General features: G+C 34.4%; 1 protein-coding gene across 1 annotated transcript in view; it reads right to left on the reverse strand.

The window, feature by feature from the left end:
* Window positions 1-24,926, reverse strand: part of LOC149787118 (uncharacterized) — a 143,402-nt gene that overhangs the window by 11,039 nt on the left and 107,437 nt on the right. The window contains exons 11-14 of the mRNA XM_089977632.1: window positions 17,872-18,041; window positions 14,249-14,370; window positions 8,139-8,642; window positions 1,483-2,102 (exon numbers count right to left, since the gene is read on the reverse strand). Coding sequence (XP_089833758.1) covers window positions 1,515-2,102; window positions 8,139-8,642; window positions 14,249-14,370; window positions 17,872-18,041 — 1,384 coding nt within the window. The 3' untranslated portion in view covers window positions 1,483-1,514. The remainder of the gene's footprint in view (window positions 1-1,482; window positions 2,103-8,138; window positions 8,643-14,248; window positions 14,371-17,871; window positions 18,042-24,926) is intronic.

Below are 24,926 nucleotides of genomic sequence, written 5' to 3' on the forward strand. Positions count from 1 at the left end.
ACAACAAGGCAACCAGTCAGTAACATGATTATCTCATGGCAACAAGTACAGACAGCCATATGCATGCCCATCTCATGGCAACAAATACAGCCAGTCAGTAGCATGATTATCTCATGGCAACAAGTACAGCCAGTCAGATGTACGAGTATCTCATGGCAACAAGCAAAGCCAGTCAAATACATGATCCTCATGGCAACAAGAACAGGTAGTCAGTAGCATGATTATCTCATGTCAACAAGCACAGCCAGTCAGATGCATGATTAATTGGGCAAAATAAATCCAAGATAGAAAACTGGATCCAAAACACGGTTTACAGCAAGGCAACCAGTCAGTAACATGATTATCTCATGGCAACAAGTACAGACAGCCAGATGCATGCCCATCTCATCACAACAATTATCATGACAATAAACACAGCTAGTCAGTAGCATGATTATCTCATGGTAATAAACACAGCCAGTCAGTAGCATGATTATCTCATGGCAATGAATACAACCAGTCAGTAGTATGAGTATACCATGGCAATGAACACAGCCAGTAAGTAGTATGATCATCTCATGGCAACAAGCACAGCCAGTCAGTAGTATGATCATCTCATGGCAACAAGCAAAGCCAGTCAGTAGTATGAGTATCTCATGGCAATGAACACAGCCAGTCCGTAGTATGATCATCTCATGGCAATGAACACAGCCAGTCAGTAGTATGATCATCTCATGGCAATAAGCACAGCCAGTCAGTAGAATGATCATCTCATGGCAACAAGCACAGCCAGTCAGTAGTATGAGTATCTCATGGCAATGAACACAGCCAGTCAGTAGCATGACTATCTCATGGCAACAAGCAAAGCCAGTCAGTAGCATGACTATCTCAAGGCAACAAGTACAGACAGTCAGAAGCATGATCACTTCATGGCAATAAGCACAGTCATTCAGTCACAAAATCAACTCGTGGCAACAAGCACAACATGTCAGTAGCTTGTGTCAACAAGCAGAGCTAATCAGATGCAGACCACATCATTAGCATGCCTTACTGAAGTTCTTTAAGATCTTAACAATATAATCATATATTCTTAGTCTGGTCAAACATAGAATAGAAATGTGTATTGGTATTCAATATGGTAACATGTTCAGCCAATCTGATTCAAGATAGCTCCATTTGCATGCATGGGTCACACTCAGTACCAAATCTGTCCAAAGTTTGATGCTATAGACACGTTTCTATGGATGGTCGTAACAAAATCAATCTGCTTCTTATTCAAGAGAAACTATTAACACATAACCAACCTTCCCACTCATTGGTTTAATGATACATTGTGCCTTAACTTGTTCACAGGACACTTATACGCTTTGTACCTATTGCTTGTGTCATGGTAAGTATTATCATAACATATACACATGGCATTTATTTACTTTGTGCGTGTTGTTTGTGCGTTTTTAATTTAGATCACCTTATGTACATATAACACTTATTTACTTTATATACCTTTTACGCATTCTTCATGACCCCTTTAGAAGCTAACAGGCTTCATAAATGCTGATGACCCGTCTCCTTTGCTTGTCTAACTCTGCAGAGTATACCTGTCTACCAATTACATTTTCAATGTCATGAATCACAGCTTCAATCTTCTGCCAGTAATCCTCGAAGTCCTGTTGGCTAACCTTTCCCTGAGCAGAATGACCACTGATAAGATTCCTATATAAACGGATTCGTTCCACACTAGCTCCAAGAGATGTGTCCCTTGGCTGATCTGGTGGATCAAATCCCCAGCCCATCATGAATGGATCAGGAACTGTGCTGACATTTCTGATCAGAGTATACAACAAGGTAATGTCAAACTGGTCCACAGCAGCCACATACCGACCTAATGGATCTGAGAAGACTACCTGACTTTGATCCGAGTTAAGAAGAGCTGGTCTGTTCTGTCTCCTACTAGTCAAGGTGGATTTGTTGGCCAGGATTGCCTTGTAGATGCTTTTGTGTGGAGCAGGAACATGGAAGAGAAGCATTTCCCTCATGGCATTTCCACAAACCGTTACAAGAGCAATGCTGAGGCGAGCGTAATTCATGTGTTCCCGTGTTATGGATGCATCAGGGTCCTGACCCTAAAGAAAGAGGAAAACCAAATTTATTACAACATCCTTGTAATCAGTGACTTAACAAAGAATCAATAAAAAACAATAATTCAATAAATCAACATACTAGTATAAATATAGAAAACTATAATATTTATGTCTGTCTTATTGAGAAAGGACAAAATAAAAAATAATTCATGGGTCACACAATGAGGGAAAATCAAGTTGTAACTCCACTTTTCAACAGTGCTATATCAACTGCATTAAGACTCTTTATGAGACTTTCAGTGCACAAGGACAATGAAAAGTCCTGTAATAAAGATTCCAGGGACTTCCTTGACAGAATAAGGAATCGCTATTACACTTAACAAAATATACCCTGCTGCAAGATTTATATTTCTATTGATATATTCTAGTCAGTGGTACCAGCATTAGGTATCTTATGATGGCCCCAATGTCTTTCTTCAGCACATTCTCAAAACAATACACTAAACATATAACTTTATGTCTTTAACTTTTTCTCCCACTTCTAGTCACTAAATAATACAGGAATTACAATACTCCAGCAACTAAACAGTGAATTAAAATCATATTAATAAATGAAGTACAGCACTCACGAAACTAATTATTGAATGAATATCATATTAATAAAGGAATAGCAGTACTCTGGCAACTGAGCACTGAATGAACATAGCATTAATAAAGGAATAGCAGTACTCTGACAACTGAGCACTGAATGAACATTGCATTAATAAAGGAATAGCAGTACTCTGACAACTGAACACTGAATGAACATTGCATTAATAAAGGAATAGCAGTACTCTGACAACTGAGCACTGAATGAACATTGCATTAATAAAGGAATAACAGTACTCTGACAACTGAGCACTGAATGAAACATTGCATTAATAAAGCAATGACAGTATTCTGGCAACTGAGCACTGAAAGAACACCACAATGATAAAGAAATTACTGCCATCCAGCAACTAAACACTCAATGACCATCATGTTTTATTGAATACAAAGAACACATACATTACTGATTATAAGAAATAATCTAAAAGTAATATGTATATATATATATATATATATATATATATATATATATATATATATATATATATATAAAACCCAGATGGTCCAACCCCTTGGATGAAAACAATGTTGATAACCTAATTTAACAGTTCAGGTCCAAGCAAATTCGCTCATAAAATATTTTGATATAAAGATCTATTAAAATCCTGGTTGGTAATTTTATTTGGGGTTTGACATCATTTTTCAGGAAAAGATAGACTATATATGGAAGCCAGTGTAATTAGTCAAGAAAGAACCCGTGAAAAATGCAGTAAGAATCTCCGACACACGGAAAACTAGTCAGCTTTCTCATGTACCCACACTGGATAAGCCCAAGGTTCCCCACCGTTGTGGACAGATGTGTGTTGACAGTTATCTGCGAAGTTGATTACTTTAGACCACTTGGCCACCAGGGGCTAAGCTAATATCAAATCCTGTTAAGATCTACCAACATACTTGGCTTGTTTTCAGTCAATTGAATTTGTCTGAATTGCTCAGCAGACAGAATATTATAAATCCAAACCACATGACTATAACTATTGAGTTGGTATTCATTCATAATTCACAATCCATATTTTATAAAAATCCAACCATACACATACTTTTCTGCAATGTCATACTCACAAACCTCTCAGTGTAAAATATCGAGTCAAGACCAGGAACCTCTAAATAAAAATCAGATTGCTAACCTTCAATTTATTTGATGAAATGCAATTAAATGAAGTGCAAAGGAAATAACCCCTGAATTTACCCCAAGGTCAATCAGATGGACGTGTATATCCATTGTCATCATGGAAACATGTTCAAGATGAAATGTATTTATAGGTTCAACATCACATCAAGACAATCCTGAATAGCCAAGGTCCAAAAGGTTTAATGATGAAAACGAAGACTATATCATGGATGCCACACTAAAATTATGCTTTTATTATATATATTTTACCAAGTATATGGGGGCCCCGAGTGGCCGAGTGGTCTAAAGCGCTCTCCGTTACGGATCATTGTCATTTCACCTCTGTCTGGGACGGTTCAGCCAATGTGGATATGTGAGAAAGCTTTCCAGTAGCTTCTCGTGGGTCGGTGGTTCTTTCCGGGGTTTTCCCAGGTTCTACCTCCAACATTAATATTGGCTGCGATGTATATCCTATCATGTGCTGAAAAATGGCGTTAAACCCCACAACAACAACAACAACAAAGTATATGACATAATTCAATGTCATAAAATAAGTGTTACATAAATAATCCACAAAGCCTAATGATACTGGCATGTAATTTACAGTCACTGATGAAATAGTCCACAAAACTTAAAGCTACTGATATGTCATTACAGTCAGCAATATACAGGAAAACACTGATACAGTATGTATTTAATTCATCATAAAAAATAAATTAATATGTTCAAATACAATATTGAGGACATTCCCAAATTTAATAATAAGGGTTTTATGATTCATATTTGTTCAACATGAGAGCATTCAATTGTATCAAAGCTAAAATTAATTGGAATCACAGTCTTAGTACACTATAACCAAAAGGTCTAAACTCATATATTCTGTATGACATTCATTAATAAATAAATTCAAAATTTTAGTTTTTTTATGTTTACTTGTTCTTTTTTATTCCACCTTAACCTCATTTATATAGTTAAGATTATTATTTGCGTAATACTGACAATACTATAAATAAGTATTCTATAAATTTAATTGAATATAATATACTGTAAATTTATTTCATTAAATATTTTTTATATATATTTTTAGGAACATTTCTATCATATTAGTCTTATCACTTTTTCATTATTTGAAGTTGATTTTATAAAGTAGAGTAATAATGAATCATTCTGTAATAATTGTGTAAGGGATATAACTCAAATTTCACTTTAACTTAACATAGTTTAAAGAGCATAACACATTTTGCATTTACTAATTAATACCGATAGATAAATTAAACAAAATAAAAGATGTATAATTTGAAATATAATGTACAAGCTTCAATATTTTATCAAGTCAAAACATATTATAAATAATATGAATAATACATTATACATAATAAAAAGTTAATAAAATTGTTTATCTCTATTTATTCATAGTTACAAAGTTACCACAGCGCATATATTTATCTACGAAGTCTGAATCATATATACACATATATAGGTAACTCAGTAACAAATCTTTGCCATTTCACTTTATACTATTTTAGGGACTTTTGTAAATTACCCATGTTGTTTTCAGTAATAAAAATAACATAGAGTTGTCATTGCTATGAGCAATACATGAAGTGTGTGCTGACATAAAAATCAATATATTGACGAATTACCAGAGCAAATGTATACACATTTTCAGCAATGGTAGTTTATCTATTACAAGCAATGTTTATATATTCAGCTCTTGTAGTTTATCTGAGGAATTAGCCATTACAAATATGTTTATATATTCAGTTCTGGTCGTTTATCACTGAAGCTTTAGTGTATTTGATTCTGCTTACAATGGATACATTAGTCCAATAAATCATCCTCCCAAATTGGTGTTGATTGATGATGGACATGATGTGGGTATGATGTCACCTGTTCATTAAAATGTGCAAATTTGCTCCACGCAAATCATTTTGTAACAATCATGCGTACACTATGGACACACACCGGTAATTGGTAACAGCCATATCTAGCGCAAAATTTAAAATGGCCACAGCACAGATGTTTTGCTATTCCACATGGATTTACAAGTCACCAAACATAGAATTTACTCTGGAAATATAATAAACGTCACCAAAAGAACCCTTCAGTCGACAATAGCTCCACAGCCACGAGAAATACCAGTAAGTGTATAAAATGTACACCGAAGTGTGCAGACAAAAGTGGCTGCGAATAATTGCAGCTTTCATTGAATAGGTGATATCAGTCCCTTACCCAAAGGTCAACATCATCATGGGCGAGGGGCTGATTTATCGGTCTATGCAAACATGCGCTCTCATCTTGAAAGGGAGACAACTACAATTATACTGATGCATGAAATAATTACTGCTTTTCAAATGAAAGTAAAAGTCTTTAATTCAACTTAACTGACCTCCTAGGATCAAGTACACTTAACAATATCAAAATATGTTTCACAACTATTTGTGTAAGGCTAGGGGGAGTATAATTTTTATGTATATGCACAAGTGGCTAGCTACTCCCACCCACCTTCATGAAACTAGTAACGAGTTGTGTCTTCTTTGCTATCATGTGACCTTGCTTATCTTGAAGCTGATATTTATGTACCCTGTCACTGATCAATTACTGCGGGAGAAGTATACCATGTAATACCAATTTATTTAGTAAGTTGTATAAAATTGGAAAAAAATGACAAGATGGAACAATACATATTTAAATATTTAGACTCCACGTTTGAAGAAAGGAATCATTGGAATCCTCAGTGTTTGGATGGACGTTCTAACCAGAGTCCAGCTAATAATAAACAATAGTACACCGTAAATGTGAAGTTATCCTTGATTCAGCAGGTTAAGTCCCAAAACATGGAAAGATCCCAGCTCTGATGAAATATATTTCACATGGGAACATCTTCGTATATTTTGGAACAACAACAGTGACTGACAGTTCCAGGAAGTTGGAATATATTCTCTTTTGAAATGGGCAATATGCAAATTATTTGATATTCAGGACTTTCACATTCTAAAACATAAATCCATACCCTGTTAAACTGGTATGACAGAGAACATTTTCGAATATAACATTTCAGTGGTAATTGCAATAATTTCACTTAGGAACTAAAACTGATAATGTGTACCATGCTGGAATATTGTTTAACACTCTGAAAGACATCCCATTAGATCTAAGATGTGAAAAGTGGAACCTGAATTTTCAGCTGAGGAATTTTATTTGTTATTTGGACTGTATGAGAAATTGATAATGCAAATCTATATTCCAATTGTGATCCCAATGAAACCAGAAATATAGCTTACAGAGTAGTAACAAGAGCATGACATCAATTCACATCAATTTCACTCACTATCAAATGTCAGAGATAAAATAAGACCTGAATTCTAAGATTAATCAACTTCAGATTAAACAATATGGGCTTACAAGCTCAGCAAATCACATGTACAACTACTTCATTAATATGAAGAGATATTACTCATAATCAAAATCCTCTGACATCATGATGATGTCAGGCTGCTTTCCAGGTTTAATCCAAATAAAGCTAGAATTGTAGCCTTCTGATTAATAAAAAGCTCAGCCAATCAGAAAAAATAATACCTGAATAGTTACGTCATAACTGACACCATACAAGATCATTATAATGAGGGTAGCATAGTTTCCAAGTCAGATGAAAATCTAATCAGAGATATACCTTCCAGGATGGTAATGATCCAAGTCAAATGAAAGTCTAATCAGAGATATGCCTTCCAGGATGGTAATGAGATAATAGTATACATCACCACCAAAAACATGATCTTTATCAAATTCTCATAAAAATGTTAATGACACTGGCAAGTTCTCCAGGTTTGATCAAAGTCAGATCATGAATAAAGTTTTCATAGTGATAACAAGATCAGCCAATCAGATGAAAGATTATCTCATTAATATGCATGCATCTCATGCATTATCAAACTCTAAGATATTAATTAGATAATATTGTATTGCATGTCAGATCAAAACCTGATCAGAGTGGTGAAAGCAATTGTTGGCTAATGTGCATAACAAAAGAAGTTTATATTACTACAGTACACTTGTAGCAAATCACAAGACATATTAAGTTTAGATACCAGCATCATATGATGTCACATGATGTTATGTGATGCATTAAATCTAGTACTGCATTCTCCAATGGGAACAGTTCTTCTACAGTGTTATCGTTTTGGGGTAGGGTGACGCCACCTACTACTTGGACACTTGTCGACCCAGTAAAACTTGAGAACTGCACCTCAGGAGGAATCAGTAATATTTTTCACTGATGTATCAATCCTTTCCATTCAGTAATGCTTAAAACAACTTACCTCTTCAGTGAACCATGCCTGAAATGGTGAAAAATGGAACATTTCATCTTCAGGAACAACTTCAGATGATGGAAAACATATCTTATATTGTAAGTTCTGGCCAAGGTAAGATGTAATCTTGGAGAGATTCATAGTAATGAACTTTCTAACTCTGGTACACAACTTTGCATCGGGGGTATTGATGTCATCAACCACCATTCTTGTTATTCTTGCATAAACGATGTGGTTCCTACAGTGCAAGGTCAGTCTATGGAAAAGGTCCAGGTCAAAAACACAACAGCCACAAAAAATGAGATTTTCTGCTGTTTCCTTCTTCTTGGACACTGGCCAATGAGCTACACAGGCCGCTAGAAGCCTATGGAATATGGGTGGTGGCAGAAACTTTCCTGTAAACACACAGCACAGGACTGGAGTGCTCACCATCCTGGGATCTTGTTCAGGGGAGATAACTTCTCTGGGAGATTCCTGACGAAGCATACAAGGTGTAAGGAAGTAGTCCTCCACCTAAAAATATATTCAGAATATAAAGATACAGAAAATATCAACAAGCAACAGCTCCCAAAATCATACCAAGCAAAAACAAAAACAATAATCTAAACAAAAAAAAAATGACATTAACAATGCATAAATGGATTAATAAATTGACTATTATTTCCTTGGAAATAATTGTGTTGTTTTTGTGGGGGTTGTTTTTAGGTCTGATCAAGTACTTTCTGAACACAGCAAACAAGAAACTTACTATTCTGTCCTCCCCCCGGGCCAACTGGTCTGTGCTCGCCTTTACTGATCATTGCCATCTCACCTCTGTCTTTGTGGGTTCGAGTCTCAGGCTCGAGCAATGGGGTTATATAAGAAAGTCTGCTAGTAGCACCTCGTAGGTCAACGGGTCTTACCAGGGATGTTTCCCCTAGTTCTTCCTCCACCAATTATACTGGAGACTACATTTATGAAAATGGTGTTAAACCCAGAATGACGACAACAAAAACAATTCTCTACTAAGTCTCAAGACATTTATGTTGGCTTTTACTGAATGTAAAAGATGGCTCTGTGATCAAGATTAAATCAAGCAGGTTCGATTATATGACTGTTTTAGCGAGTGTTATTACAATGGTTATGTAGATTTATCTTAGTCACATATATTAGTTCTGAAACTACTCACTGATATATCAATAGTTTGCAGCTTTGATCCAAATATGAATATTTAAAAACTGAATAAAAGCTACCTTAAAAAATACTTTTCATCTTCAAGAGTCATTAATAATTCATAGTTTAACACTTTATTATTCATGCCTCTTAATACATATCATCACACTGTGTATTATATATTAACATCTGTAACTTATATCAATATCACAGTTCATATTATTCAAACATGCCAACGTATTATGCAGAAGCAATATCTGCTGAAAACACTGTACTAAATGATTATAATTAAATTGTTTCATCTAATTTTAATATAATCGGAATTTCTTTTTAAGTCATTTGTAACAATCTGCTTATCAACAGCTATAAAACACTTAGCAAAAATGAACAATACATGTATAAAAGTCAACACTGTAAATATTAAAAATAATAATAAAGGTATAATAGTGAACACTTTGTGTAGTTAAAATGTGTATGTGTACTATATAAAATTTCTTTGGAAATTTAATGTTGAGAAACCGTAACTGTCCTATTAGACTTGTAAGCCCATTAACAGCTTAAACCAAACAATCTACAGGTTTCTTTATTATCAAAAATTGTGGTTAAGGAACTATCTTGATCAAAATTAATATTTGCAAATCCCTTTCTCTTTGTACCTCAATTATCCTATGCTATGGATATCTATATGATAAAGTATTGTATAAAATAGTTTGTATTTAAGTCATTGGGGTTAATGACATATTTTTTAATTATTTACTTCTGTGGCTTGCATGTACTATAAGGAGTACATGTACGTTTCCCATTAATAAATCACGGTTATTGCCAACAATACGCCAAACACTAATTTGGTCAAAGTACACCACAAAATAGTTGAATGTAGGTCTTACCAACATCCCATGAACCTAAGAGAACCTCTGTACTCTAGATATGTCATGCATATCCCAGTTACTGAATGGCCAAATAATAAAAGAGTCGGATAATGATATTCACAATACAGAATAATTTATATACCTGGAATGTTTTCCAATTATTTTGAATTGGTTAGTTGATGTGTACATAGTACCTATATCAAAGCAGCGTAAAATTCTTCAGTTATATTTCAGCCTATATTTCCAGGTTACTGTGAAATTGATAGAACAGTTAGGAAATGTATAAATCATGTTACTGTGCAGAATCCCTTTTTCTTCTTTCAGTCACATGGCCCTGACCTTTGGCAGCAAAACTAATATGATTTTCGCTTACTCCAAGTGCATACCATACCAACAATATCTTTGACCTATGAAATGTTGACCCCAACATTTGTATACTTTAATCTTCTATAAAAAGGGCATATGATCCAAAAGCTTTGATAGCTGTAGGTGGTCCAGGTTTAGAGTTACTTTGTATTAAGGGACTTGATGACAGATTGGTGGACAGAGGAGATAATAACATCATATGACGGCATATAAAAACAATGACTCAAGGAAAGAAGGGTGGCTAATGAACTTTTTTATTTGTTTCAATTCTGAAGAATTTATGAATATATACCAGATTAACAGTTAGTGCAAAGGAGATTTTGCATTAAAAGTTTGAAAAGACTGGTATTCTACTGATTTAATAATCGTCCCAGGAATATAATTACTGGTTGTCGTTTTCTTGCAACTGCTGAGACTTGAAACCAAGTCTGACTGTCTTCAGTAACAACATCATCTTCAAAATGACAGATGTTTTGACCCTATTGGATATAGTCTGTATCCTTTTAAAGTTTGCCATCATGGAAGCTATGTAGGACTTAACTTAGATCTGTCTACATTTAAGACCAGCTAGAGATCATATGGAGTCTCTTGTTCAAACCCCACGTTGAAATGACAATCCGTCTAGAAGAAGTAATGATATCAAGTTTGTCGAGGTGGTATGTGGTCTAGTTTTAGAGTTACTTTGTATTAAGGGACTTGATGACAGATTGGTGGATAGAGAAGATAATAACATCATATGACGGCATATACAAACAATGACTTAAGGAAAGAAGGGTGGCAAATAAACTTTAATCTATATTTTTCAATTCTGAAGAATTTATGAATATACACCATATTAATCATCAGCATAATGGAGATGTTGCATCAAAGATTGAATAGACTGGTACTCAACTGGCTTAACAATCAACCCAGGAATATAATTCCTGGTTGTCGTTTTGTTGCAACTGCTGAGACTTGAAATCATGTCTGTCTTCAGTAACAACATCATCTTCAAAATGACATCTGTTTTAACGTTTGCCATTATGGAAGATAACAAGTTTGTAAAGATGTCCATTGATGAAGCTATAATGGATGTATGATTGGTATTAATTTCACTTGGAACTATTTATATATCAGAAGAATATGTTATTGCTATAGAGATCCAGTCAGACAAAGCTGAGATGACATCAATCTAAAGGTGGCCATCATTGTAATAATATTGGCAGTGTTTCCATTTAGGACAAACACATCATAAAACATGATCTGGCATTTGATGACATATTAGAATCAGTATCACTTAGGACCAACAACACATTATAAGTGGTCAATAATGTTGATATATGTCCAAAGTTCTTGGAGGAGGAGTGAATGCAAGATTTTCAAGTTGGCCACCATGGATGCAATATTATTAATCGAATCAGCACCATCTTCACACAAGACCAACTTCAACTCTTGACGAACATACGTTTAAAGTTTCATAGCAATCCAATTTAAAAATGCATGAGCAGTTAGCAAGAAATCTCAGACATAAGGATGCTTAATGTATAAATTTCTTCCAATGCTGCTGATTGCTGTTCTCAAATTAATTCTTTTAAGGTTTCTTTACATTTTTATGGCATCAGTTTGTACTAAATTTAAAGCACTTAGTATTGCAATGCATTATTTCTGACTTGGTCAGTTTTTGATGAATAGTTACTGAGTAGTTTTTCTATTATTAGTAATGACAGCCATATTGAATACTGAACTGGTCACATTCTGTCCAATTTAAAAATGCATGAGCAGTTAGCATGAAATCTGGGACAGAAGGATGTTTTATGTATAAAGGTCTTCCAATGCTGCTGATTGCTGTTCTCAAATTAATTCTTTTAAGGTTTCTTTACTTTTTTATGGCATCAGTTTGTACTAAATTTAAAGCACTTAGTATTGCAATGCATTATTTCTGACTTGGTCAGTTTTTGATGAATAGTTACTGAGTAGTTTTTCTATTATTAGTAATGACAGCCATATTGAATACTGAACTGGTCACATTCTGTCCAATTTAAAAATGCATGAGCAGTTAGCATGAAATCTGGGACAGAAGGATGCTTTATGTATAAAGGTCTTCCAATGCTGCTGATTGCTGTTCTCAAATTAATTCTTTTAAGGTTTCTTTGCTTTTTTATGGCCACACAGCACCAGTTTGCACATAATTTAAAGCATTTAGTATTGCAATGCATTATTTCCAATTTGGTCAGTTTTTGGCGGATAGTTACTGAGTAGTTTTTCTATTCTTAGTAATGGCAGCCATATTGAATACTGAATTGTTCACATTCTCTATAATAATTAATTCTTTTTAATCCTTTGATGGAGCCAACCCTGCCTGACCTTTTGATCTTTTGCCACAACTAGACCGCATAATAAATCCCAAGAAAATAAAGATAAAAGATCATTATGGTTGATTTTAGACAGAATTAAGCAGACCAAGCTCTTTAAATAGAGGACATTCATTAATAACAAAATATAATGTAATCAGTACATTGCTGGAGGAAATGTCTCACTGATTTTGCATTGCTTTGACACAAATTGACAACACATGATAGATGATCAATGAAAGAAAATGTAAAGAAGAAAGTAACAAATATGGAGGAATAAACAAAGGTCCAAATGTCCAAAACTAAATTCATTATTGAGGAAAATGATTATTTGAGCAAGGTGAATTCAAACCCCAGTATAAAAGGCTCGTGATGGGCAAGATTGATATAGATCACAGACACTCGAGTGATTAATGATTTTTTGTAATAAATGTTCATTTTTGCAGTATGATTTTATATACTTGAGATTGTTCTTATTGAGTCAGATTCTACAGTGATCTTCGATCATTTTCATGTCAACTATTTTAGTAATACCGTAGCAGTATTGGAATATATGAAGGGAGACTGACATCTTTTAAGACCTGAAAGGTCAAAGGTTATCCCATTATGTTTAATATATTTTGTTAACAGGTCATTTGAAGCTTTATTACTAATCTGAGACATTGCAGCTTAACCGATTGGTAATATTTGTTTAAATTTTAAAGCCCCTCATGACCCTAGATGTGAGGACGTTTAAAAGCACAATTGGTGATGGTTGCATTACATGGCATAGAAGATGAATGTTGGGCCATTAATATGACATCATCTGACCATAGAACATAGAAGCCAAAAACATGAAAACCTTCCCAGCATTCTTTCTGTCAAATATGGCTAAATTCCACAAAGAAGATTTCGATGCAATTTAACGAATTTAAACGTCTATTTTATAAATGGCAGTCATAATTTAAGTCTGATAACATCTTTCTGTATCTTCCTGAAAGTTCCTTATGCCATTGTTCTATCTAGTGAATTTGCTGAAAGTCTATGTTTTGTATTGTTCAAGAAAAAGTATGATTTCAAAATTAAATGGTCAGTCTATACTACTGATGTGAATTTGACAATCCTTTCTTCATGGTTGCCTTCAGTTATATTATTTATGCAGCTGTTGAGATGTATTTTCTTTTTTCCCATATTTGATGGTGGGTTTGCATCACTGATACAAAATTGAAACCCCTTTAAACTTGTTTACATGCTTGCCAATTTTCAGTCAATTTAAATAAATGTTGATGACATTTAATCACATAACTGCAGTATTCTTATTCAAAATTCGTATTTCACTATTAAAATTTAAGGATCTGAGAAGATGCAAAATTTGGAAATTAAACAAAATGGAGAAGAAACTGAAACATTCACATCAACTGACCTTCTCCCCAATCTCACTCAAGACCCTTGGCTTGGCAATCACGTTTAACTGCTCCATTATTAGTAAGATGTGCTCTTTGTTGGCATGTAGCTCCGGATGCTTCTCCTTTGTCCAGATAGCATCTGTGAAGAATAAAATCAATGATTCCTAATCCATTGGATGCTCTAAGATGACCAGGTTACGAGGTACTTTAAAAAAAAAAAACATGAAGTTTAAAATATCAGACTTATCCTCATGGATTTAATACCAGACGTATCCTCATGGATTTAATATCAGACTTATCCTCATGGATATAGTATCAATCTTATCCTCAGTCATATAACATCAGAGTTATCCTCATGGATTTAATTGACCAATTCAATTGAGTCATATTTACATTCACAAGGTTGCAATGATATGGAGGAGAATGAACATAATTACTGTTTCCATTACAAAGTCATGTCAGCTTCAAAACAAGCCCTTAAACCTACACATATGCTTCATATATTGTCAGTTTAGGATGAGTGTAATGTAAGTTTGTATACCTATACATAAAGCTCCTATAATATTAGGTTATGGATGAGTGTCAAGTAAGATTGTATACCTATGTATAAACTTCCAATAATATTAGGTTGTGAATTAGTGTCAAGAAAGTATTTATACCTATCTATGTCCGACTTGTACCTCACCTCATATCCTCATGAATTACCTGTACCTTTACATTGTATCCTTATGATTTATGTGTACCTTACCTCACATTCCCATGTCTTACATATAGCCTTACCTTGTATCCCTATGTCTTATTTATACTCTTACCTTGTGTCCCTATGCCATAGTTGTAACTTAACTTGCATCCCTGTCTTACATACACCCTTACCTTGTATCCCTGTCTTACTCATACCTTACCTTGTATCCCTGTCTTACTTACACCCTTACCTTGTAGCTCTATGTGATACTCATACATTTACCTTGCATGTAAATGCCTTACTGGTACCATAACTTGTATCCCTATGCCTTAGAAAGCTTTGCCAGCATTTTTTCTTTTAAATATCATTCTATCTGGATCCACACTTTGCTTTATGACATAATGTGGCTCATACATAATGATGCAAGCTTTTGTCATGTGTGTAGATTTTGATTTTGTGGACTGACATACTGATGCCAGCTTTTGTACAATTGGTAGATTTTGATTTTATGGACTGACATACTGATGACAGCTTCTGTACATTTGTGTAGATTTTGATCTTGTGGACTGACATACATATGCTAGCTTTTGTACAATTGTGTAGGTTTTGATCTTATGGACTGACATTCTGATGCCAGCTTTTGTACATTGGTGTAGATTTTGATTTTTTAGACCGACATACTGATGCCAGCTTTTGTACATCTGAGTAGATTTTGATCTTGTGGACTGACATTCTGATGCCAGTTTTTGTACATTTGAGTAAATTTTGATATTGTGGACTGACATTCTGATGCCAGCTTTTGTACATTGGTGTAGATTTTGATTTTTTGACTGACATACTGATGCCAGCTTTTGTACATTTGTGTAGATTTTGATCTTGCGGACTGACATTCTGATGCCAGCTTTTGTACATCTGTATATATTTTGATCTTGTGGACTGACACACTGATGTCAGGTTTGTACATCTGTGTAGATTTTGATCTTGTGTGCTGACGTACTGGTGCTAGCTTTTGTACACTGGTGTAGATTTTGATCTTGTGGACTGACATACTGGTGCCAGCTTTTGTACAACTGTATAGATTTTGATTTTTTTGACTGACATACTGATGCCAGCTTTTGTACATTGGTGTAGATTTTGATCTTGTGGACTGACATTCTGATGGCAGCTTTTGTACATTGGTGTAGATTTTGATCTTGTGGACTGACATTCTGATGGCAGCTTTTGTACAATGGTGTAGATTTTGATCTTGTGGAATGAAATACTGATGGCAGCCTTTGTACATTGGTGTAGATTTTGATTTTCTTGACTGACATACTGATGGCAGCTTTTGTACATTGGTGTAGATTTTGATCTTGAAGACTGACATTCTGAGCCAGCTTTTGTACATTGGTGTAGATTTTTGATCTTGTGGACTGACATTCTGATGCCAGCTTTTATACATTGGTGTAGATTTTGATTTTGTGGACTGACATACTGATTCCAGCTTTTTTACACTGGTGTAGATTTTGATCTTGTGGACTGACATTCTGATGCCAGCTTTTGTACACTGGTGTAGAATTTGATTTTGTGGACTGATATTCTGATGCCAGCTTTTTTACACTAGTGTAGATTTTGATTTTTTGGACTGACATACTGATTCCAGCTTTTTTACACTGGTGAAGATTTTGATCTTGTTGACTGACATTCTGATACCAGCTTTTGTACATTGGTGTAGATTTTGTGGACTGATATTCTGATGCCAGCTTTTGTACACTGGTGTAGATTTTGATTTTTTGGACTGACATACTGATGCCAGCTTTTTAACACTGGTGTAGATTTTGATCTTGTGGACTGACATTCTGATGCCAACTTTTGTACATTGGTGTAGATTTTGATTTTTTTGACTGACATACACAACATTATTATATGCATATGATTTACTTATCACAATGCTTGCAAAAATGTTTTAATGGTACATAAATTTATAGTTTTTATTGGGGGACCTATTTCCACAAAAAAGGAAAAATGATAATTTATTGTAATTAATTGTTAATAGAAACCATGAAATCTGCAAAAATTATGTGATAACAGCTTTGTTTTGATAGAGTGAGATACTCTCCCTGAAATGCAGTCATATTGCCATTTTTTATAAGCATAGGTGAAATAGAGTGAAAAATAAAGATGAAACAAACCAACAGCTGAAAATACAAAGACACCTATGCATGAAACTTGGACCACACAAACCCAGTTTTATGATTAAGTTACTTTCCCAGAAACCATCCTACGTACCAACTGTTATCTTGAAATAAATAAAACATATAGTTGAAATAAAAAATACACTTAGTCACATAATTCAAGACCAATTGATGTAATATTGGAATGGTTGAATTAACACTGAAAAGAGATGCATCCACGCACATTTTCACGAGTCTAACTGAAATAGTTTAACTGATTTGTAGGTGTAACAGACACCTAGAAACAGTGAAGTCACATATCTATGCAAATTATTGATAAAGACCTAGATTTGGTATGGCTTGGTTACTTAATTAAGATGGATCCATCGACCAAATTTCATTAGATGAAAAAGCATCAATATAGCATAGTGTAATGAATAACAGAAAATACAAAAGGCACTCCGACATGAAAATTTGGTAATATCAAAAAATGGGTCTTGGTAACATAAAAATGGGTCTTGTTATTATAGTGTTCCTCATTTACTTTTGTAATGATGTATCTTTATTTGAATTTTGGTGTGATATTATATATTGTTCCAAACACAAACATTACAAAAGGCAAACAGAAGAAACTACAACTTACTCATATATGCAAATTAAGTTGCAACGATACACTTGGTATGGCTGAATTATTTTTTAAGATGCATCTACATACAAATTTTGTAGGTGAAATAGCTTCTATGCTATTGAAGGTGTAAGGCAGACACATGTTATGAAAACAGGCAACAAAAAGAAATTTACAAACCAACAAGTTCTAAATGAAGGATTCCTTTCTCCTTGAAGTCAGACCATTTCTGTGAGACAGTACTGTCAGCAGGGATTTCTGGTAGGTTAGGTTGAACATTGATGAGGGATTTCAGGGCATCAATCAACCATATTGGATCCAACACAATATTGTCTCTCAGTACTTCAATACTGAAAAGTAGAAGTATTTCACAGGATTAAGAATTATGTAATTACTCTTTATGCTGTACAAAGGTAGGAGCATAACACATGATTTGAAATCAAGCAATGACTTTATTTCTGTTAGGCCTAAACAAATGTTTCCTATTCACTGATTTTAAAATTTGTGTAGGTAGGTATTTTTTGTATATGTCTCTTTTGAAATGCAATCCTAATAGACCCACTAAACTTTCTTAATCTTCAGACTTGTTGCTGAGATAGGCATACATGTGGACTTTTTAAAATGCAGTCCAAATATACCCAACAAGATGCCTAAGTGGGTCTGATCTTACTTACATGTGGTTTCCATATGACAACTTCAGAATGCAAATTCACATGCATGGGCAAGAGAAGCTTCAAGGACAGTGTTGCTTTGTTCTCTATTAATGTTTAGCATTATGTGCCATCATTAGCGGCAGGTGATATGGGAGGAAGCCATTTAGCAGAGTTTGCAGTAATTTGTTGCAATAGTGAGGTGGAAGATGATGAACATACAAATTGCATAAAATCGGCATTGTACCCGGGATCTTCCTGCATTACTCACAACAGTAACCTGCTCATAGCCCCTTCCTTACAGTAGATACAACTTCCAGGCATTACAAAGGGAGACAATCTGTGCAGACCCTGTGAGTCATAACTTTGGCACCACTGAGATTTGCAATTATGGGAGCTGCAGTAGCTTAGTGGTCAATACATGAGACTTCTGACATGGATTGTCAGTCCCGTTCCCCCCAAAAGCCTGGATCAACTAACAAATTTCTCAGGATTTTTTAAGGTGATAAGTTTTTCCCTCTTAGTGGCTAAATCTGAAACTTTTGGTAACAAAATGAGGTAATCTTATTGAAAGATAAAAATAAAAAATATCAATTTTAAATACTTTGTGAGTAATTGCACTGAATATATGAAATGTCTTGAAATTAAACATAATACATGTGAACACATACAATAAAATGAGAGATGGTATATCACACAATAATAATAATAATAATAATGCTTTATTTATAAAGGGTGACTCCTTAGTCAAGGACTATTCTCCCTTGAGGCCCTCATAAGGAGAGTATAACAATGCACATTATATGAGGATAGCAATGATTAGTTTATTTTAACATGTTTAGTATTAAACTACTAAATTCCGTTATCTATTAGAAGCACATATATGCTCATGATATCTCTTCTAAAATACACTAATATTTTTAGCAGATTTTACATGTAGTGAAAGCTTGTTCCACACTAACCGTATCAGAGTAGTGGAAGCTCTTTTTAAATTGCTCTGAGTTTATTTCACTAACAGCATCAATCCAGAGGGAAAGAATGAGAGAGAGAAAGAGACAGAGAAAAGAGGAAAAGCTATGTGTATAGCCTAACTAGAAAAATGTGGCACTGAAAGTACATTTGGGACGTATCTTTAGTATATTATCAATGTTCAGTTGTAAATATACATGTGTTAGTAGGCACACAGGAATACTGTCAGCCACAGTTGCTGCCTTTTGTTTCAGATCAAATGATAAATTAATAGACTGATTGCTAGACAAAAATTGGATACAAATTATATTTATCTTCGAGTATGATGCTAGACTAAATTGGATACAAATTATATATATTTATCCTTGAGTATGATGCTAGTCTAAAACTGGATATAAATTATGATTATCCCCAAGTATGATGCTACACTAAGATTGGATACAAATTATATTTATCCTTGAGTATGATGCTACACTAAAATTGGATACAAATTATATATATTTATCCTCGAATATGATGCTAGACTAAACATTGGGCACAAATTATGATTATCCCCAAGTATGATTACATTAAAATTGGATACAAATTATATTTATCCTCGAGTATGATGCAAGACTAAAATTGGATACAAATTATATATATTTATCCTCGAGAATGATGATAGATTAAAATTGGATACAAATTATATTTATCTTCGAGTATGATGCTAGACTAAAATTGGATACAAATTATATTTATCCTCGAGTATGATGCTAGACTAAAATTGGATATAAATTATATTAATTTTATCCTCGAGTATGATGCTACACGAAAATTGGATGTAAATTATATTAATATTACCCTCAAGTATAATGCTAGACTAAAATTGGATACAAATTATATTTAATTTTATCATTGAGTATGATGTTCTACTGAAGAAAAAAAATCAGGACCAGAGGCTCAACAGCTTGATATCATGCTGAAGGATGTGTGCCCATGCTTGAATGTTTATACATTCTTTTTCTGAATGGATTCCGAAACGATGCACAAGAAAAGAATTAACTGACATTTATCAGACCTGGCAGTTTCCTTCCTTCCTTGTTTCATCATCAAATTGAATATTAAATAACTGGTGTATGATTCAAGGCTTGGTATTAAGTTTAATTCTTGGGAGGGGGATTTTCTTTCAAATCTGTAGATTCTTCTTTCTTTTACGTCAGTATCTTTTCCAACTAATACAATTGATATAATAGGTTATTTTTACTTCTACATAACAGAAGAAGAATTTTTTTTCTAAGTATTTGAGGCTCTGATTTTTTTATGACACCTAATCAATTAAAAGACAGTAATAACAAAATGATGCTGAAATAATGCTGGGATGAGGGGTGGGTTTGGTACACAATGGAACAATTATGTTTGTAACAATCTGTCTACTGTTTAATTCTTATTATGTAGGCCCATATAATATAAAATAAGAAACACCTATCCACTCATCATGTTTTCAATGAATACTTCAAACTTGATACCCTTGAACTGTAACAAATCTGTACTATAGAGAAAACATATATGCACAGCATGCTGTATGATTTACAGCTAATATACTCAACATCTCTCATAAAAACTACAAAGTTTCTAATCCTGTGATCACTGATCAATATAAGGAATATTTTTATTGAATGAGTGATAAAATAAGTTATAATGTAAGCTTTACTGCTGATACTTAAAGGAAACTATTTTGATCACTGAGGTTCTAAACTATTTAAATTAAAATGAAAATAGGTGTCAGAGGCAAACAACCGCAGTTAACATAAAACAAAAAAAAAACTTCTGTACATAATATCAATAAGTATTAGGTATCCTGTGTGTAAATGCAGACTGTGCACAAATGCAGATTTTTAGATGATTTTTTGGGGGACAGTCAGCTTCATAGAGGTATGTTAGCCATATTGTTTATAATCCACAAAAAAGGGTTTTCACAACAAATGAGAAAATTGGTGGCTTTTCAAAAGCGGATTTTCTTTATTAAAAGTGATCCTAGATAAGAATTAAAACCATATTCTGGAAAGACAGATGGGGCCTCTGTCATCTATATGAATTTCACAGGAATATGACATGGGGCCAAAATCAGCCCCTATCAAATACTGTCCCTCAGAGTTTACATAAAAGAGTACACCATACAACTGAAGCTGACGTACAACTTTGAGACATGCTGGACCAGATGATGTATGGCAAGTAATACTGTAGTAGGCTTATGTGTGAGACAATATCCCAACATCATTTATGGCAAAACTGTAGTAGGCTTATGTGTGAGACAATATCCCAACATCATTTATGGCAAGTAATTATGTAGTAGGCTTATGTGTGAGACAATATCCCAACATCACGTATGGCAAGTAATACTGTAGTAGGCTTATGTGTGACACAATATCCCAACATCATTTATGGCAAAACTGTAGTAGGCTTATGTGTGAGACAATATCCCAACATCATTTATGACAAAACTGTAGTAGAGTTATGTGTGAGACAATATCCCAACATTTATGGCAAGTAATTATGTAGTAGGCTTATGTGTGAGACAATATCCCAACATCACGTATGGCAAGTAATACTGTTGTAAGCTTATGTGTGAGACAATATCCCAACATCATGTATGGCAACTAATACTGTAGTAGGTGTACCTGTGAGACAATATCCCAACATCATTTATGACAAAATTGTAGTAGAGTTATGTGTGAGACAATATCCCAACATCATTTATGGCAAGTAATTATGTAGTAGGCTTATGTGTGAGACAATATCCCAACATCACGTATGGCAAGTAATACTGTAGTAGGCTTATGTGTGAGACAATCTCCCAACATCATTTATGGCAAGTAATACTGTAGTAGGCTTATGTGTAAGACAATATCCCAACATCATGTACGGCAAGTAATACTGTAGTAGGCTTATGTGTGAGACAGTATCCTGACATCATGTATGGCAAGTAATACTCTAGTAGGCTTATGTGTGAGACAATATCCCAACACCATGTATGGCAAGTAATACTGTAGTAGGCTTATGTGTGAGACAATATCCCAACATCATGTATGGCAAGTAATACTCTAGTAGGCTTAAGTGTGAGACAATATCCCAACATCATTTATGGGAAAACTGTAGTAGGCTTATGTGTGAGACAATATCCCAACATCATTTATGGCAAGTAATTATGTAGTAGGCTTATGTGTGAGACAATATCCCAACATCACGTATGGCAAGTAATACTGTAGTAGGCTTATGTGTGAGACAATATCCCAACATCATTTATGGCAAGTAATACTGTGGTAGGCTTATGTGTAAGACAATATCCCAACACCATGTATGGCAAGTAATACTGTAGTAGGCTTATGTGTGAGACAGTATCCCAACATCCTGTATGGCAAGTAATACTCTAGTAGGCTTATGTGTGAGACAATATCCCAGCATCATTTATGGCAAAACTGTAGTAGGCTTATGTGTGAGACAATATCCCAACATCATTTATGGCAAGTAATTATGTAGTAGGCTTATGTGTGAGACAATATCCCAACATCACATATGGCAAGTAATACTCTAATAGGCTTATGTGTGAGACAATATCCCAACATCATTTATGGCAAGTAATACTGTAGTAGGCTTATGTGTGAGACAGTATCCCAACATCATGTATGGCAAGTAATACTCTAGTAGGCTTATGTGTGACACAATATCCCAAGATCATTTATGGCAAAACTGTATTAGGCTTATGTGTCAGACAATATCCCAACATCATTTATGGCAAAACTGTAGTAGGCTTATGTGTGAGACAATATCCCAACATCATTTATGGCAGGTAATACTGTAGTAGGCTTATGTGTGAAACAATATCCCAAGATCATTTATGGCAAGTAATACTCTAGTAGGCGTATGTGTAAAACAATATCCCAACATCATGTATGGCAAGTAATACTGTAGTAGGCCTATGTGTAAGACAGTATCCCAACAGTATTTATGGCAAGTAATACTATGGTAGGCTTATGTGTGAGACAATATCCCCACATCATTTATGGCAAGTAATACTGTAGTAGGCCTATGTGTAAGACAGTATCCCAAGAGCATTTATGGCAAGTAATACTGTAATAAGCTTATGTGTGAGACAATATCCCGACATCATTTATGGCAAGTAAAACTGTTACTTAGTAGGTTTATGTGTAACACAGTATCCCAACATCATTTATAGCTAGTAATACTGAAGTAGGATTATGTGTAAGACAGTATCCAACATCATGTCTGGCAAGTAATACTGTAGCAGTCTTATGTGTGTGACAATATCCCAACATCATTTATAGCTAGTAATACTTTAGTAAGCTTATGTGTAGGACAGTTTCCCAACTGCATTTATGGCAAGTAATGCTGTAGTAGGCTTATGTGTAAGACAGCATCCCAACAGCATCTTTTGCATGATGTAATAGGCATATGTGTGAGACAATATCCCAACAGCATTTATGGCAAGTAAAACTGTTACTTAGTAGGCTTATGTGTAAAACAGTATCCCAACATCATTTATAACCAGTAATACTGTAGTAGGATTATGTGTAAGACCGTATCCAACCGTATCATGTCTGGCAAGTAATACTGTAGCAGGCTTATGTGTGTGACAATATCCCAACATCATTTATAGCTAGTAATACTGTAGTAGGCTTATGTGTAAGACAGTATCCCAACAGCATCTATGGCAAGTAATACTGTAGTAGTCTTATGTGTGAAGAAATATTCCAAGTATAACACTGTAACAATACTTGACACATGTGATAACACAGATTAGAGATGACATGAAATTAATCCAGCATTTACACCATAACAAATCAGGCAGACAAACCATTTAAAGATATGCTTATCAGCTCCTTATATAATTGTAACTGGTTTTATTTGTCTCTCAGCTTATTATCTATTATGTTATTTGTAGAAAATATCCATTGATTTACTCAACTTATTATTTAATTGTAATTAATGCTATTTATCTATATAAAATATCCATAGCATAAATCACTCATCATATTATCTCATCCTAATTAATGATATGTGTCTGTGTATGATAAACATAGTGAGATTCACTCAGCGTACTATGTAATTGTAATAGATTTTATTTGTTGTTGTTGTTGTTGTGGGGTTTAATGCCATTTTTCAGCACGATAGGCTATACATGGCGGCCAGTATTAATGGGGGAGGAAGAACCCGGAAAACCCCGGAAAGAACCACCGACCCACGAGAAGCTACTGGCAAGCTTTCTCACATGCCCACATTGGCTGAATCTTAGACTCGAACCGCCGCAGACAGAGGTGAGATGACAGTGATCCGTAACGAAGAGCGCTTTAGACCACTCGGCCACTCGGGGCCCCGATTTTATTTGTATAACATATCCAAGACAGATTCATTCAGTGTACTATGTAATTGTAATAGATGATATTTGTATAACATATCCAAATCAGATTCACTCAGCTTATTACCTAATTGTAATTGCCTCTATTTGTAAACAATATCCAGTCATATTTACTCAGAGTTGATTTTCAAATGAGAAAATCATTACATACAGTTATCTAAGAAAGAATAATTTGTCATCACTCACATAGCGGGAAATATCAA

Source organism: Sinohyriopsis cumingii, chromosome 12 (genome assembly GCF_028554795.1).
Source record: "Sinohyriopsis cumingii isolate HCF-2022 chromosome 12, ASM2855479v2, whole genome shotgun sequence".
Taxonomy (NCBI): Eukaryota; Metazoa; Mollusca; class Bivalvia; order Unionida; family Unionidae; genus Sinohyriopsis; species Sinohyriopsis cumingii.